Consider the following 16,416-nt stretch of genomic DNA (forward strand, 5'->3'; position numbering starts at 1 on the left):
CCGAACGGGACGTCTGGGGCCCTCCATTCCTGTGATCCATGGGCAGTTCAGCCCCCCATTGATCAGACCCTTATCTATCCGGTGGATAGGTGATAGGTTGCGATTCTGTGGCAACCCTTTTAATCCAATGTGCTTTCCTGTGTCCTGAGATGAAGGCACTTGAACATGAAGGGTCCCTACGTAACGCGCGTAATCCCCATGACAAATACTCTGGTCTCGTCCGTCACTGAGCAGCATTGTCCTACGGGATATTGACGTGGACCAAAAATGGTATTCTGAATTAACTATAATATTAGTCAAGATTTAAGCAATGATGGGAAGATGACCTCTACCAACATCCTCCGTGACAGTACTTCCTTGTAAGCATTAAAGGGGTTACGTGCGACACAACCCCTTTAAGCCCAGAAGTGTTGTCATCAGGAACAAAGCTTTACTTTTGAAATTAAATTAGATTTCTTTCTTTATTTTTTTGTTTTTATGGCCAAAGACGGCACATCTCCTGGCAAAATCCTAACCAGAAGTGTGTTCTACTACGCGGCACATGATTGTCAGGAGGCAGACCCCATCTGTACACCCTCCCCCACAGTCCAGAAAACGCGCACGCTCGGGCCATATTAATAACTCGCTCTGGAAATGTGCGACTTTAGTATTTGCTAAGTAATTAAATTGAACATTCATGCAGTTTCCATCTTTTCTGCACGCGGACTGTGTTCTCTGATCGGGGAGCGGACAGGCTGACAGCCCCGGCGAATGTCTGTGATTTGACATTATCACATTAATAACACATCCATTCTTCAAAGCGTTTTTAAGCATGATCTGTATGATAAAGGGCATCTACTTAATTACAAGCTTGCTTAATTACAGCTGTGTGGAAGCTCGTTTGTTTAGGAGGATGCTAATTACACTGCTGAGCCCTTGGCATGGGCTCGCGTTCTGTACGGCGTACGGTGGCAGAACGCCCAGATGAAGTGGCTTCGGCTTTAATGACTGCAGGTGACACGGGGGGAGCTTGTTATGCCGGAGCGGCGGTGCCCTAACTCACATGTGACAGACGCCCAGATGAGCGCGGCTCGGTGTGGACCCGACCAACAAGGAGACATTTCTATGAATAACCGTCACAGCCGTATCTGTGCTGTCACGTAACACGCGGCCCGGTTTTATAGGGTGGCGAGAAATGCATTGACACAAATATAAAAAATGTCTTTAATTCTTTTCTGGGTTGATTAGAGAAACTGATATCCTTTATAAAAGATCGCTGTCTGGGCCTCGATGTCATTTTGTGTAATTGTAGAGCTGTCATTTTTCATGAAGATATTATTATTTATTTTTATTTTTTTCATTGTTTTCATCTTTTCCACTTCCTTTTATTTCTCTTTCAGCAATGGATGGCGTTCCTTTTATGATTTCCGAGAAGTTTGCATGTGCGTCAGAGGCGGTGAGTGTACAGTCCACACTATAAATGGTCAGATTTGTTTTTTATTTTATTTTATTTTAATTTTTTTAGGCTTTTTTTTAATGTAACTTCTAGTTATCAGTGTACATAAAAACTATTAAACAGGTCGTCTGAAATTAGAAAAAATAAAAATAAATCTTTCAGTAACAGCGCCAATCCTTTCCAAAGGAAACTTAGTTCATGTGAACAGGTCTTGCTGCAATATCAGATGAGACAATGAAGATAGATCTGTCTCAAGCAGACCCTTATACTCTGCTTTTTTGTTTTCCGGAAAGTCCTCCAAGGCCACCTGCACGAAAACCCCCAGGGAACGCTTGCTGTTGGTGTTGCTTGGTTTTCTGTTTTGACACCCATGTGCAGATAGGACGCCACTTTCAGCAGAATTTTGGCGCACACAGTCCCGTGGATAATTCCACCAGAAACCTGACAGTGGCAGCTCTGAGCCACGACCACGCAGAGAACGGACATGTCTCTTCTCGGTGCAGCCGTGGCTATAAGCTGCTGCTCCGCGATCCTCAGTGCTACCTGCCATTGAGATGTATGGGAGGCAGAAAGAACATGGGGATGGCGTGTTTTCAGAAAAATTCCAGTGTGGGCACCGGGACCAAAATTACGCTGGAAAAGCAATCGTGTGAACGTTACTTTATAGACCCTTTCTTTCGTCTATATGAGCCCGTGGCCAGAATCCTCATAGGCCTTAGACCAGATATAATTTAGCTATTTTGCCAAAATGATAACGTATTAATAGTTTATAGAGGAAAGTCATTTTGTCACTCAAAAAAAAAAAAGTTAAATATAACTAAATATATATATATATATATATATATATATATATATATATATATATATAAATATAATTTTTTATTTATAATTTTTTTACTTTAATAAAAAATACAAACCCACCAGTATACAATAAATTAGGATTATACTAAAAGAAAATATAAAGTATAATAACTAGATTTGCCCTCTTAATACTGTATTGGGCATTAATATTAATTCCTGGTGTCAGTACATCACCCATTAGCAATTTATATTAAGAATTCAGCCTTTTGCAGTAGATATCCTATTTTCCAATGTGCATGCAGTTTATGCGTGCTGTTTTTGAATTATATATTGTATAATATATATTTTTGTGTAATACATTTTATTTTATTTTTTTAAATGTACACTTTTTGGGTGAAGTCTTACATATTATATATACTTTTTATTTTTTTTACTACAGTGGGAAGTTCTGTGTTTGTGTATTAGATATTGTGCTACAGTAGCTGAGAAATTCTCCATTCCTTTGGTTTTCCTGCCCTCGTGTGGTCACTAGTGGAATTGCAGGGCTGTTGTGTTGATGGCTGCTTGTGTGAAGATAATGCTGCAGTACACTTTTTGTAATACAAAGATTCCTGTCTTCTCTTTAACTGAACCTCTTAAATTCTGGTTAATCAGAAAGAGGTTTCTTTGTTTCAGATGCAGCAGGTTGATCTTTTGGGTATTACGATCAAGTCCCTGGCCGAAATAGAAAAAGAGGTAAGAAGGGAGCAAGGGATGTAGAAAATATGGACTCCATAAAGTGCATTGTATTTATTTAATTTTTTTAAGATTTCTGTAAGTATCTAAATCTGCTGCACTATTCTAGATACAAAGGGGTAGATTTATCAAAACTGGTGCAAAGCAGAACTGGCTTTGTTGCCCATAGCAACCAATCAGATTCCACCTTTCAGAGCCATCGGCGACTAAGGCAATTTTCCTTTTATACCAGTTTTGATAAATCTTTGCCAAAATCTTTCACGTGCACCGATCTCTCCGTCCTAGGTGACCTTCTCAGGTACTGTCCTTGCTCAAGTCCGTTAGTCAAGGTATGGACTTACAAAAATGTAGGACCAACTAAAGGGGTAACGCCACAATGGATGTAAGAAATAAAAATCAGACATCACGTAGTACATTACAGACCTGTGCCTCACATGGGTCCAGGGATCTCGCGCTCGCTCCGCTCTTAGTGAATGGAGAGTGTTGAGCGCACGCTCAGATAGGAGCGGATCCTAGAGGTCCCACATTTATCTGACATTTGCAGCATATCCTTTTGATAGGCCATAAACGCCACAGCTGGGACAATCCCTTTTTCCAAGTGTTTTATACTGATGACCTATCATTAAGATGGTTAAATTTCAACGGAGACCACGGCTCTCACAAGTCTTCATTATTCCAAAATGTAATCGCCAAAATAAAGCGATGTTTCGGCCAGTGTGGTCTTTTTCAAGCTTGTGAGTGCCGCGATCTCCTTTGAAATTGGCTTTTGCTGGGGGGTGCTTCGGACTGGCACCCAACACTGCGGGCACCAGCCCACAGTAAGGCTACATGCACACGACCGTATGTGTTTTGTCATCCGCAAATTGCGGATCCGCAAAGAATAACGGATGACATCCGTATGCCATCCGTTTTTTTGTTTTTTTTTGCTGATAACAATGCCTAAAACGGACAAGAATAGGACATGTTCTATTTTTTTTTTTTGCGGGGCTGCGGAACGGACATTCTGATGGAGACAGCACTCGGTATGCTGTCCGCAGTTTTTGCGGACCCATTGAAATGAATACGTCCGCATCCTATCCGCAAAAAAAAAAACTGAACGGACACTGAAACAAACAACGTTCGTGTACATGTAGCCTAAGGCTGTTTTTTGATGTGCTGCTATGCTCCCCCTTTTTTTCCCCTATTCTTAAGATAGGTCATCAGCAGTGATTATCCGAAGTCATTTAGGCTACTTTCACAGCATCGTTTTTCTTTTCCGGCGCTGAGTTCCGTCCTAGGGGCTCTATACTGGAAAAAAACTCATCAGTTTTATCCTAATGCATTCTGAGTGGAGAGTGATCCGTTCAGTATGCATCAGGATGTCTTCAGTTCAGTCTTTTTCCAAAATTCCGGAACACTTGCCGGAATTCCGGATTCGGCATTCACTTCCATTTAAATGTATTGGTGCCGGATCCGGCATTTAAATTGCCTCATTGACTGATCTGTTCTTCCAGTCCGCGCATGCGCAGACCTTTTTAAATCTGTGAAAAAAAATAAAAAATACCGGATCGGTTTTTCCGGATGGCACCGGAGAGACGGATCCAGTATTTCAATGCAATACAAATGCCATCCGTTTGCGTCCGGATTGCCGTCTCTGCCGGAAGTGTGAAAGTACCCTTAGCTCAAAACTTCGGATTAACTCTGTATGGAGTCTCTGTACAGCATTAAAATGTGCGGCCTCCGATGAGGCAAAGTTAGTTATTTGCAAAGACTCGCGTGTCTTCATTGAATACTTCGGTATTTGATTTTTAAAGTAGAAAACCACTTTAAAACTTGGATCTAAACTCTGCGTCGGTTCTGAGGTACCATTTGGAACCAAAGTAGAGTTTGGATCCAAGTTTTAAGGTGGTTTTCCACTTTAAAAATCAAATACCGAAGTTATTCAACTACGTCTTGCAAGACATCGCAAAGTAACCCGGGTCACCCGGGACCCCCACTGATCAGCTGTTTGAAGAGGCCACAGGGCTCACTTGTCACACGTCATATTCATCAGTCACATGGCTTAGGCGCAGATCAGTCCCATTCAAGTGATGCGATGCCAAGCACAGCCGCTATCCAATGAACGTGCTGTGTATGTTGAGATGCGAGGCTGCTGCAGTGCTCCCCGGAGCCCCTGGCCTCTTCAAACAGCTGATCTGCAGGGGTGTCGGGAGTCTGACTGCCACTGATCAGATACTGATGACTAGGTCATCAGTATAAAACACAATCGGAAAACCCTCTTAAAGGGACTGTCCCATCTGTGATAGGGTTGTTGCGATACCCCAAATTTTTTGGGGGTGGAGCGAAGGTTGAGGGCGCTCTGCGCCACCAATGTTTTTCATACTGGGGAGGGTGCACTGCGCCACCAATCATTAACGTCTAATACAGATACAGGAGGCGGGTGCAGCGGCAGAGTCACATAGCCTGCACCAGACCTCTATGACAGGGTGCTGCGATACGTGGCAGTTAACCCCTCAGGTGCGGCACCCAGCTCTCTGTCACAGAGGTCGGGTGCAGGCTATGTGATTCTGCCGCCTCCTGTATCTGTATTAGATATTAATTTTCATTGGCTGCGCAGTGCAGTGAAATCTGGCTTAGTTGCATCAGATCGATCCTCTCCTTTTCCAAAAGAGCTCTGAAAATTGAAAGGTGGAATCTGATTGGTTGCTATGGACAACTAAACTCATTTGCCTTTACACCCATTTGGATAAATCTACCCCAAAGTCTTAAATCAGGAAAGAAAAAGAGCGTCTTAAAGGAATGTCTTGCTGAGCCCTGAACTTGAAGCTGCACAAGCACTCCTATCAGCCAGCAACCTAGTGCAGGCGCACACTTACACATGTGTCAGTCACACAGGCTTTAATGATCTTATTTTACAAATGGGAAATAACTCACAAGATAAGAAATGACCTGAGAAAACAGGCAGCCATTTTTATAATTGTACTTTATGCCAAAGAGCTCATAGAGGAGCATTTCCCGGTGTGTCTCTCGCCGTTCTTCCTTTCTTTTCCTTACCTCTTTTGTTTCTTCTGTTCCCAAATGGCTGGAGATTCGTCTTGATTATAATTGCTGTTAGCCACGCATGTCTAATTTGTGTCTTTTTAAGAGCTAATTAGCGAGTGCTCGACATCTTTATGTGTTGTGCTCAGATCCAGTCGCCTCCTTCAGCTCCGGGAGGTTTGTGTTTGATAAACAGGCTCCCACTTGACTGCTGTAACCCCTTCTGTTTCGGAGCAGACTCTGTTTCTGGTTCAGGTGTTTGCTTACAGTAATACTGTACGTTAGTATTTGGTACCAGTATATTCTCTGTAGAGCAGTTATCCCCAACCTTTTTTGCATCACGGACCAGTTTTCACGCAAGACAATTTTTCCACTGTGTCCTTTTGCGCTTCACAATTAATGCCCTCTGTACATATAATTTCCCAACCCCTTGTCTGTAGAGCCCCCAGTAGTGTGCAGAAATTCACAAAAAAACCTAAATACGTCCCTCACTCCCTCCGCCTGCAATGAGAAGGTAGCGATGATTTAATCGCGACCATCCTGCACCATACTTTGGCCTCAGGATTAAATTAGGCTAAACGGCAGGACGCAGGAGCCAATGATTCCCGTCCTCTACGGCCCGATACTGGTCCCGGGCCCAGTGGTTGGGGATCTCTGTTCTATGACATCAATGGGCTACTCAGACAGAGCCAGTTAGAGTAAAATTCCTTTAATCTGGCACCTACAGAAACCAATAGGCCTTCCGTTTTTCTGGATTATTTGGGAGTCCTTGAAAAGTGTATAAGGGTCCATTCACATGTCCGCATCTGTTCCGCAGTATCGGGAACGGGTGAGGACACATTCATTCTCAATAGGGCAGGAATGGATGAGAAGAGGAGGAAAGACCAAAATACTATTTTAAATGGTGTTTCCTCCAAAGAACACTTCTCCCCTATCTGCAGTTAAGTGTCTGATTTCTGGGGGGTCCAGCTACAGTAATCCTGAGAGCAGAGATCCCGGAGTCTCCACATGAATGGTGGTAGTGTGCATGGATGACCACCAGTAACTCTCCTCGGGGAGAGAGCACCTTAGTCGGCGTGAGGAGACTTATAGGCCATACACGCTCAGCTGGAATTCTGGGATGTAAATGAGTACTTTGCAAGCTCTGCCTCTAATGCCACCAGATGTAAGGCAGCTGTCCTATAAGTCAATGTTCGACCCTTTTAAGTAAGCCTTGACACATGACTCGGATAATAAATAAGCCAGCACCTCATCTGCAGACAGCTGTTTCAGGATGATTGCTCCTCAGCAGTGCAGAGCAGAGAGTACTGGCTTAACTGGGTGAGGCCTAAGTCAGGCCTGCGAGGTATGGGCATCCCATTCTCCTGATCAGTGGGGTTCCCAGCAGTAGGGAATAATTATCCCCTATTCTGTGCATAGGGATAGGGGATAACTATTGAAGGGAATGTGTAAATGACCTATGTTTTATGTTAAACATATTTTTTTTTTTGTATTTTTGGTGATATTAGTTTCAATTTTCCATATTTAATAAAAAATGCCTAAAATCCAGTTTTCACATTGGCATCTAGGCCTAATAATATGTCAAGACTTCCTATTCTGGACGGTAAAGTTTCAGTAGACATCGTATTATCATCACAGGCAGAATTACAATGACAGATATCACCATTTGTATTGATAACACAGGATCAATAGGTGACATTAGAGCTTATCCACTCCCCCTCCCTGCTCAGGTCACAGAGCATGCCTAGAAAGCTCTCCCATAGAAATCAATGAGTCCCCTTTCTGTCCATTGTGTCTATGGCCCATGTGGCGGCTGTCAAAGAGCAGGAAGTCTTGACCTATTTTAAGCCTAGTAGCCAGTGTGCGGACTACATGATTTTAGGATTTAGATAGATCGAATAAAGAAAAAATTGCCAATATGTTTAACATAAAAATTTGATTTAAACAATAGGTCATTTTCTGATGACACATTTCTTTTAAAGGGAACCTGTCACCGGGATTTTGTGTATAGAGCTGAGGACATGGATTGCTAGATGGCCGCTAGCACATCCGCAATACCCAGTCCCCATAGCTCTGTGTGCTTTTATTGTGTAAAAAAAAACTATTTGATACATATGCAAATTAACCTGAGATGTGTCCTGTACGTTAGATGAGTCCAGCGTGAAGGAGCCCGCATCCCCAGAATCTCCTCCTTGCTCCCCAACGTCAGAAAGCCAGAGCGCCGTAATCTCGTGATGCGTGAGCTAGCACATGCGCAGTTCCTTCCCTGAGGCTGATGCCAGCACAGGGAAGGAACACTATGACGACAGTGCGCATGCGCTAACTCGCGCATCGCGAGATTACGACGCTTTGGCTTTCTGACGTCGGGGAGCAGGGAGGAGATTCTGAGGATGCGGGGCGGTGCTGTGCTCCTTTACGCTGGACTCATCTAACGTACAGGACACATATCGTTGGTATTTGCACATGGATCAAATAGGTTTTTTTTACACAATAAAAGCACACAGAGCTATGGGGACTGGGTATTGCGGATGAGCTAGCAGCCATCTAGCAACCCATGTCCTCAGCTCTATACATCAAATCCTGGTGACAGGTTCCCTTTAAATAAGAGACAGAATGGCTTTGAAAAAAAGGTTCTTACTTTCCCACACTTCCCATTAAAAAAAAGTGTCACTCACTTCACAGATTCCCTGCTGCTCCTGTTCCAATGCTTCCTGGGTCCTCTGTCAATCTCTACTTTTATGGTCTTTCTTGACATAGGAAATGTGACCAAAAGGCCAATCACTGCCCGCAGAGGTAATCCGCCTCAGCCAGTGACTGACCGAGCTGTGAAATCCATGTCAAGAGGGACTACGAAGTAGAGACTGGTGGAGGACCTAGGAAGAGTTGAAACTGGAGCAGCAGGGAGTCTGTGAGGTGAGAGTGACTCTTTTTTTTTTTTTTTAAAGGTTTTTCACAAATCTAATATAGCCTATCCTGAGAATAGACCATCAGTGTCTGATTGTGTGGGTCTAGGGATGAATGAACTTGCGTTTTCAAGTTCGGCATACAAGGTTCGGGTTATCTAAGAATCCCATTACGGATTCCGCTACCACGGACCATAAGTTATGGTCTGTGGTAGCAGAATCCATAACTGAACCCGAACCTTGTACGCCGAACTTGAAAACGCAAGTTAACTGATCCCTATGTGGGTCTAATCTGAGAAACGGCACAATGGAGAGGCCACGTCCTCTTGGCGGTTTACTTAGACACAGCAGTTTGAACATACAGGCGGCTGTGCCTGGTTTACCCTGCAGATTTAACCCTTTGCAATGCATCATGAATAACCCACATGTTACCTCAATTACGTAATGAATTTTGCCTCTGTATATTACATCCTGTGTCTATACCCGAAGAGCACTACATGTCGGTGACTGGCGCTACCATTCTAGCAGTAAGATTTGAGCAGCACTTACCGAACAGTTATGTAGCACCGCTCCTCTCTGTATAATCATCAGGTCAGGTTTTTAATACTAACCAAAGTAACCAAATAATACTGCCATATAGACAGAGTAATACCGCCATGCAGTGATTTATTTTTGCTTTCTCTCTATCTGGCTCGGTCTTTCATGAAGGCTTCTTTTAGCTACAACTTGCCTACGCGCGAAAGTCTTTGGTGCCTCTCTTTAGCACGTTAACCCTACTTTATCTTGCAGGCTCTACCTTGCCACATGCACTGGTAGCTCATGCATGCGCAAATTTTTCAACCTACCAGCTGTCCCATGTATGTTCTTTTAAAGATCCCTATAATCAAAATGTGTTCCCCAGATATTTTATTTTACTGTTAGAGAATGGCTCCATGCCACTTTAATCCAGTGTGGCCCCATACACCTTGGTTCCATAGACGGTGCAGCCACCTACAGTGCCCCCATACAGCTTGGCTCCGTAGATGGTGCAGCCACCTAGAGTGCCCCCATACACCTTGGCTCCGTAGATGGTGCAGCCACCTAGAGTGCCCCCATACACCTTGGCTCCGTAGATGGTGCAGCCACCTAGAGTGCCCCCATACACCTTGGCTCCGTAGATGGTGCAGCCACCTAGAGTGCCCCCATACACCTTGGCTCCGTAGATGGTGCAGCCACCTAGAGTGCCCCCATACACCTTGGCTCCGTAGACGGTGCAGCCACCTACAGTGCCCCCATACACCTTGGTTCCATAGATGGTGCAGCCACCTAGAGTGCCCCCATACACCTTGGCTCCGTAGATGGTGCAGCCACCTAGAGTGCCCCCATACACCTTGGCTCCGTAGATGGTGCAGCCACCTAGAGTGCCCCCATACACCTTGGCTCCGTAGATGGTGCAGCCACCTAGAGTGCCCCCATACACCTTGGCTCCGTAGATGGTGCAGCCACCTAGAGTGCACCCATACACCTTGGCTCTGCAGACCTAGGTCCTAAAGACAGTGTAGCCACCAGAGTGGCCTCATCCTTTGCTCCAGGTTGCCACCTGTGTCTTCACTGTCCTCAGTCTCATATTTGTACTGTAATATTAGCTATAGGATTTTAATTTGGAGACTCGAAGTAATTTTGTCGGCCACAAGATGGCACTGCTGACCTATTGTTTCAGCCTTACCGTGCAGGATTAATACCAGCCACCCTCTTTGCCCAGCCGGTTACTTGGTAATCCGTATGTATAATATCCAGCTGACAACCTTTTCCTGCTTTGTCTTCCCATAGTATGACTACAGCTTCAGAACAGAACAGAGCGCTGCTGCCCGCCTGCCTCCCAGCCCTGCCCGGTGCCAACAGATGCCCCCATCGTGAGATCCAGGAAGGTGGCTAATGCATTTGGCGCGCACAAGTACTACTGAGCAGAACCCATTGCTGCTAACCATAACTTCTAACCCCCTGCCCTGCCGGAGCGGCAGACGTGAAGAGTTGGTGGAGTTTTTTTTTTTGTTTTTTTTTCTAACAGATTCTGTTTTTTTGTATTGGTATTTTGTATATATAGCTACTTAAAAAGAAAAAAAAAAAATCCCCCCCCTGTTGAGTTGTATTATCGGTGCTGAGCCCTCCGGCTCGCAACGCTCCAGTGTTAACCTGTACTAAGTTTGTCTGCACACTTCTAGTCCCTCCATAGTGGCGGTATCCATGAGCATTCAGGGACAGTGGCATGTGATGATGCGGTATCGCTTTAGCCAAACACGGAGCACATACTTCATCTGTGATCACATCTGGCACATGCCGAAGCCTGCACGTGCTTCAATAAAAAGTGGATTGTGCATGGCAGAGGTGGAGACCCCATCATGTTCATAAATGTGATGGTCTTGTGATTATTTCATAGGTTTTAAAGGGGAAGGTCCAAGGTTGATTTTTTTTTTATATATGAACGGCGCCACTCTTGTACATAAGGCTTTGCCTGGAATTGCTGCTCCGCCTGACACCCTTAAATGGGACCGAGCTGCAATGCTAGACACAGCCTGTAGACAAGAGTGGCACTGTTTCTGGAAGCATGCCCTTTTTTCTATTCTAAACCTGGTCTTGCATATAAGATAAATGCTGGCGATTTTGGCAGGACCGTCTGACCATTGGGGCCCCATGCGCATGACTCTATTCGGTTTGCTCATATAGATCCTGTCCGTGTTGCATCCACATTTTCTGCAGACCCATTGACTTCGATGGGTCTGCAGTCCACATTTTGCAGACTTGTAGGACATGTTGTATCTGTTTGCGGAGTGGATATATATGGATGCGCCAAGCACATGGCTCATCCATGTGCCTTCCGCATCCATATGTCCATTCCGCAAAAAGATAGATTGTGCAAAATGCGGACCAAGGACCCATTGAAGTCAGTGGGTATGCAAAAAATGTGGATGCAACACGGGCAGCATCCGTATTTTGTAGATCCACGATTTGTGAAACCCAAAAAGGACACGATCATGTGCATGGGACCTAACTGTGTATGGGGACCTCCTGACCCTCTCCTGATGCCAGATGTTGGGGAGATATAAGGATTGGGCACTTGGATTTCAACCACCCTTTTTGTTCTCGTGTAGAGTTGTCTTGCAGCAGCTTTTCCCACTCTTCCTATTCAGGACACATGCATGCTCAGCCAAGCCGAGCTTGCACATGTATGTAGGGGCCAAGAAAGGTAGCCATTTTACCACTAAACACTTTTTGAAAGTGCCCCTGTCTTCATATAAGGTTCCATATCAGTCCATGGAAGCCCTCGACAGTCTATTGAAATGTCCTAGTGTTTGTAACTCCAGGCTTGAAAGACCTCAAGCCAATGTGAAAGGGAAGATACAGTTTCAGAAGAAAATTAAAGTTCTTAAATGTTCTTCAGTAGAATTATAAATGGTTGACTACTATCGTCAATTCCGTCCTCATGGTCTCCCTTGGAGACATCCTTCACAAGTTGCTTTGTAGGGAATATAGCACAATGTCCTCTGATTTTTCTAGCCATACTGTCCAAAAATGTGTGCTTCCCCTTTAAATGTGAAACTTTCAGCCATAAACGTGGTAGTAATGGAAAGCTCTTAGGACCTTGTTCACACATATGACCCACGTTAGCAACCCTTCCTCTGAAGTTTCTTCTATAGAAGCTTGTACAGCACAAATAGCCTTGGATGAAGTCAGCAGTGTGTAGTAGACCATAGGTTGGACAAGTCCCACCCGTCAATAGTATAGGTGTTGACAGAACATATATCTTCAGCTGGGCCATACATTTGCAAAATGGACCAATTTAGCCTATGTAACTTAAAGGGATTTTCTGATAATACAGAATTTTTTTTTGCAAGTGGCCACAGCCTGCCCCCTAAAACAGAAGATTCATGCTTACCTGCTCCACGCCACCCAGGTCATCTTCTGATGCCTGCACAGTTTTCTTCCTGCGGTGCATGGTTACATGCACTGCTCTAGACAATGACTGGCTTCAGCAGTTATTGTGGCCACCAACGCCACACATCAGCTGCTGAAGCCAGTCATTGGCTGGAGTGGTGCATGTGACTATGCCCATTCCACTGCCGGAAGATGAACGTAGCAAAGGCAGCGTGGAAGACTGGAGCGGCAGGGAGCAGGTAAGTATGACTCTTCTGTTTAAAGGGGCAGGCTGCAGGCAACTGCTAAAAAAATATAAATAAATCGGTATTACCTGAAAACCCCTTTAACATCAAGACCTTCAGTTTTGTTAGAAATGACTTGTGTACACAACGTTGTATTATCTGTTGAAATTCATTAGTCCTACCCCCATAGCTTAAAGAGCACTATTTTGGGCATTGGTTGGGTACAGTTAGTGCCCATAGATTTTGGAGTTAAGCTGACCGTTTAAATTACATGAATGTTGGCCAAAGCCTCCTATTTAGGCTCGACCAATCAACCATCTAATGTACATGGGGACCCTCCATGAAGGCAAATATTGAGGGAGACAGATTGGCTGTTGGATTTCGACACGCCCGTTCCTTTTGTTCTAAGATGAGATAAGCTGCTGCCAGGGGTATGGGACAGGGGCTTTCTCCTCATTAGAACACAGCCATGCTTGGCTGAGCCAAACATGCGTGTATAGGGGGGGATAGCTGTCGGCCAAACATACACATTAGATAGCTCAAATCCTTGGCCAGCCTAAGGGGCATAGTCATTGATCAGACTTCAATTCCAGAGTTTGTGCACGTGGGCTGTCCTCAGGATAGGCCATCACTAGCTGATTGGCGGGGGTGAAAGGTGCCGGACCAGTGCCAATCAGTTTTTTGTGTAGTTCTATCGCCAGAGCTACAGAGTATCATCAACATTGTAGTGTACAGCACTCGTCACTCACGTCTATGGGAGCAGTGCTGCAGTTGACGATATCCTGTAGCTTCGGTGACAACTTCTGATGGCGGTGTTACACAGAAGAGCTGATCGGTGGTGGTGCGTAATGCCGGATATTCACCGTTCAGCTAGTGATGGCCTATTCGGAGGATAGGCTATCACTTAAAACAGGCTTAAAGTGTAATTCTCATTATTTTTTTTTATTTTTGTAATGTATAGGGGCAGTGATACTGACCATTTTTGTAATATATTTTAATTACTAAAATTGTACATTTCTATTAGAAAAATAGCTCTAAAGTGGCCCATTTTGAGCCTTAGCTACGCTCCTCTGTCTCCTGTTTACATAACTATAGAGACTTGCGCAACACTGTGTTATGTAAACAGAAGACAGAGGAGCATTGCTAAGGCTCAAAATGGGCCACTTTAGAGCTATTTTTTTAATAGTAATGTTCAATTTTAGTAACTAAAGTATATTACAAAAATGTTCAGTATCACTGCCTCTATACATTACAAAAAAACAAAAAACATGACAGTTACAATTTAACAACCCCTTTAACAACTGAAAAAGATTAACAATAGCAGGTAATGAGAAAATACTCCTCATTTCTCTTTGGATGTTCATTTCTAATGACATTCTGATCACCTCCGCTCCTTCCACAAATACTTTGTGTGAATAAAAGCAAAGCGCAACAATGGTCATTTTCTTGCTTCATAAAGCTAAAAGCAGATTAGATGTTAGACAGATGGCGTGAGCCAGATAGTCTTGTGGGGCGTTTGAAATTCTTTTTGTATAAGGCACATCCAGGATACATTTCATAACCGACAGATTTTGCGTAATTATTCTTCTAAATTAAAAATGCTGGAGGTTTACGAGAGGCAGTTCTGCAGGCTGTAACACAATATTGTGCGAGAGCCGGACTCTTAATTAAATATTAAATGGACTTTAGAAGAAATGTATTCTGTAATTTCAAAAAAGGAAGATGATGAACCGGTTGAGTTAGTCAAACATTGAATATTTTAACTGGTTGTATGGCCATGGGGACTGAAGGTTTTTTGGGATAGTTTATTTGAACAGCATATTAAAATTTAAAGGGTTTCCCAATTGCAGAAACTTCAGAAATAAGTATGCGGACCGTCATCTGCTCTTGAAACCCTCATCAATAAGGGATATCTGTAACCAACCCGTTAATTTTCCATCATTTAGGATCTTCATACCTTAAGATACGCTAATATCAATGTCAGTTATTTAGAAGTTTAAAGGGATTGTCTGGGATTTTGATGGCCTATCCTCAGATGTCTGATCGGAGGGGGTCCAGTGCCTGACAACCCCACCGATCAGCTGTTTGAAGAGGCTGCCGCACCACAGTTTACCAAGCACAGTGCCATACATTGCAAAGTGAATGTGCTTGGTATTGCAGCTTACTCCCTCTCACTTGATCGGTCTAAGCTGTGCCTAGGCCATGACTGATGAACGTGATGTCACTGGCCTAGGAAGAAGTCGCAGCGCTCACTGGAGTGCCTCTTCAAAAAGCTGATTTATGGGGGTGCCGGGAGTCAGACCCTCACCGATCAGATATTAAAGGGATTTTGCGGGCTTTTACTATTGATGACCTATCCTCTGGATAGATCATCAATATCAGATTGGTGGGGGTCCAACATCCGGCACCCCCGTCGATCCGCTGTATGAGGAGACGGTACGCACGTGCCGTCTCCCCTCTCTTCCTGTTCACCGCTGCTGTCTATGGCAAACACCATAGACAGCAGCAGAGGACAGGAAGAGAGAAGGGAGACGACACGTGCGCACTGTGTGCGCCATTCCCTTCATACAGCTGATCGGTGGGGATGACGGGTGTTGGGCCCCGCCTATCTGATATTGATGACCTAAATCAATATTAAAAGCCCAGACAACCTCTTTAATGACCCATCCTGAGGATAGGCCATCAATATCAAAATTCTGGACATCCCCCTTAACGACCAAATTTAAAATCCAAAGTGTATGAAGATCTTTATATTTTATGTGGACTTTTAGTAGTCCGGAGAGGCATTAGTGACAATATACAATGCCATTTTGGGCAAAAATCTGGCTTCAGGAATAGGCCATCAATATTCTGATCCCAGAAACACCTTTAAACCGCTACATTGTAGACCAAATTCACAAAGGGCGAATCTTTGGCAATCCAGATTGTGTTAAAAGGTAGGGGCAAGAACACAAGCAGAATCCTCATTATTGACACACACCTGTCCTTAGGTGTCAACAGGTGTCCAGTTCATAATGCCAAACCAACGCTAAGGTCCCCCAATACCCGAAGTGTTCCCTTTTATGTGCTTTCTGTTAGGACTTCCTGGAAGTGTGCAGTTTATGTATACATATTATTTTATATTTATTTAACATGACTCCCTGTATTTTAAGGGGATTTTTTTCCTTGTGATATTAGTATGTATTCTTAATATAATTTGTTAAATAAAAGTTTGTCTTTAACCTCCCCTTTTGTTTTTTTCAGTTATTAGTAATAAGTCTTTTATTAAAGGGGACGTATGAGATTTTGGTATTGATGGCCTATCCACAGGACAGGTCATGAATATCTGATCGGTGGGTTTCCAACTTCCAGAGCCCCCGCAGGTCAGCTGTTTAAAGAGGCCGCAGCT

General features: G+C 44.0%; 1 protein-coding gene across 3 annotated transcripts in view; it reads left to right on the top strand.

Moving 5' to 3' along the window:
* Window positions 1-14,026, top strand: part of MVB12B (multivesicular body subunit 12B) — an 87,543-nt gene extending 73,517 nt beyond the window's left edge. For 2 of the 3 annotated variants that reach the window (XM_044306373.1, XM_044306371.1), the window contains exons 8-10: window positions 1,380-1,435; window positions 2,891-2,971; window positions 10,702-14,026. In XM_044306373.1, the coding sequence (XP_044162308.1) occupies window positions 1,380-1,435; window positions 2,891-2,971; window positions 10,702-10,788 (224 nt within the window). In that variant the 3' untranslated portion in view covers window positions 10,789-14,026. The remainder of the gene's footprint in view (window positions 1-1,379; window positions 1,436-2,890; window positions 2,972-10,701) is intronic. The other variant, XM_044306372.1, reaches the window with a different exon arrangement.
* The last annotated feature ends 2,390 nt before the right edge of the window (window positions 14,027-16,416 follow it).

The sequence above is a fragment of the Bufo gargarizans genome, chromosome 9 (genome assembly GCF_014858855.1).
Source record: "Bufo gargarizans isolate SCDJY-AF-19 chromosome 9, ASM1485885v1, whole genome shotgun sequence".
In the NCBI taxonomy this organism is placed as follows: domain Eukaryota; kingdom Metazoa; phylum Chordata; class Amphibia; order Anura; family Bufonidae; genus Bufo; species Bufo gargarizans.